The sequence below is a fragment of the Etheostoma spectabile genome, chromosome 3 (assembly GCF_008692095.1).
Source record: "Etheostoma spectabile isolate EspeVRDwgs_2016 chromosome 3, UIUC_Espe_1.0, whole genome shotgun sequence".
Lineage (NCBI taxonomy): Eukaryota > Metazoa > Chordata > Actinopteri > Perciformes > Percidae > Etheostoma > Etheostoma spectabile.
The window spans coordinates 253,522-255,122 of NC_045735.1; the positions used below are offsets into that span (position 1 = coordinate 253,522).

A 1,601-nucleotide genomic window follows, 5' to 3' on the forward strand; every position below is an offset into this window, starting at 1 on the left:
TTTTTTATTATTAAATCGGCTCGGTACACATGACTTTGTTATGTGGTGAATTTGAAAATTTGAAGATGAACGGCTACCTAAAGAAATAAGGAGAAATTAGGCCAATATTCATGAGCTCGCCCAGTTGCGCTGGGTAAAGGTTGCCGATAGCCAGGCTCTCATTGGCTAGCTGTAAGCCAATCAGAGTCAAGGAGCTTAGATCATTGAATATTAACGAGAACTGGCACAAATAGAGTCTTCCTGCAGGCTTTCCGTAGCACACTGGCCTAGCTTAAAACAAGGTAACCAAGGAAACCAGCAACAATTTTACAAAGTCCATGGCAGAACTTCAGACATTTGCCACAAATTAATGAAATACGTGTGGCAGGGCCCCTTTAAAACAAGCTCTCCCGAAGGTGATCGGTAAAATGTCCAGATGCTCTGCAGCTCACCGTTGCGATTACAGAACGAACTGTGAAACCAAACCTACGAGATTAAAGACACTAAAGAGTAGAGTTGGCGTTTGTGTTTGGAGTAGAGGATGCATATCCGACCCGAGCCCGACGGTACCCGACGGGACCCGACGGGCCGGGCCGGGTTCGAACAGATCTTTAGAAAGGATGCTCGGGTTCGGGTCAGGCTCGGTCACATCAGCGCGATAAGGCGTTGAACATTTTGAATTTAAAACAGCTGATTATGAAGTAATGGCGCTTGTTGCCCCGTGTGCATTGATTCGCTCATCTGTTGACATTTCCCATGCTTCCTACACTTGCTGAATAAAAGCGGCTTTCCACACAAACAAACGTACATGTGTCATTAGTATGAGAAACAAATGCGATTTTAACTGTGTCAGACTCGGGTCGGGCTCGGACAGAAAAATCCGGCCCGATCCGCACTCTAGTTTGTTTTGTATTGTTGAGTTTTCAAACCTCCGTTTAATTAATGAATCAAGCTAAATAATACCTTACAAAAATTATGCATTTATTGACAATTTCATACAAAGACATTAACTCTCCCCTTGCAGAGAATCAGATATTAAATTGGCTGTTAGGTACAAAACAAACTCAGCTTTCTTTCTTCTTTTTTTTACAGTCAACAGGATCTGGGTCTTTGTGGCTGCCTCTCATTAGTCTACATTAGCCGACTTGGTTGTATTCAGCGTACTTTACTGATAGGACTTGAAGGAATTAGTAAAGATGAAGGTGAGCAGAAAACTAGTAACACAATACAACATGTGAGCTCTAATTCAACACAAGAGAAAATGTAAGAAGCTTCAAAAGACTAGTGAGACGATTACAAGTAAGTAAGAGCTGCTGTAAGTGCTGCTGTCCTCTCCTCCAAGTCCCATGATGCAACACTGGCTGCTGAGATGACTTCCCTCTACAGAAAGAGTCAGATAACACATGAAAATGAACCAGACTGCTCGCGATCAGATCATCCAAATCTATCTACAAAAGACATTTTTTCACAAATATGTCTTTTGTTACTACTTGTCAAATCTTTTTATTTCTTTACCAGTGCTCAACGTCCGCGTCCTCGAACTGACCGGCCTCCATCGCTGCTGCATCCACCTCCATGCCGTCTGTCAACAACACAGACAGACAGACAGACACACAGACAGA

The 1,601-nt window shown here is 43.0% G+C and overlaps 1 protein-coding gene across 1 annotated transcript in view; it reads right to left on the reverse strand.

Annotated features, from left to right (window-relative positions):
• Positions 1-942: 942 nt before the first annotated feature.
• Positions 943-1,601, reverse strand: part of clns1a (chloride channel, nucleotide-sensitive, 1A) — a 7,287-nt gene continuing 6,628 nt past the window's right edge. Inside the window, exons 6-7 of the mRNA XM_032510416.1 lie at positions 1,495-1,561; positions 943-1,359 (exon numbers count right to left, since the gene is read on the reverse strand). Coding sequence (XP_032366307.1) covers positions 1,253-1,359; positions 1,495-1,561 — 174 coding nt within the window. The 3' untranslated portion in view covers positions 943-1,252. The remainder of the gene's footprint in view (positions 1,360-1,494; positions 1,562-1,601) is intronic.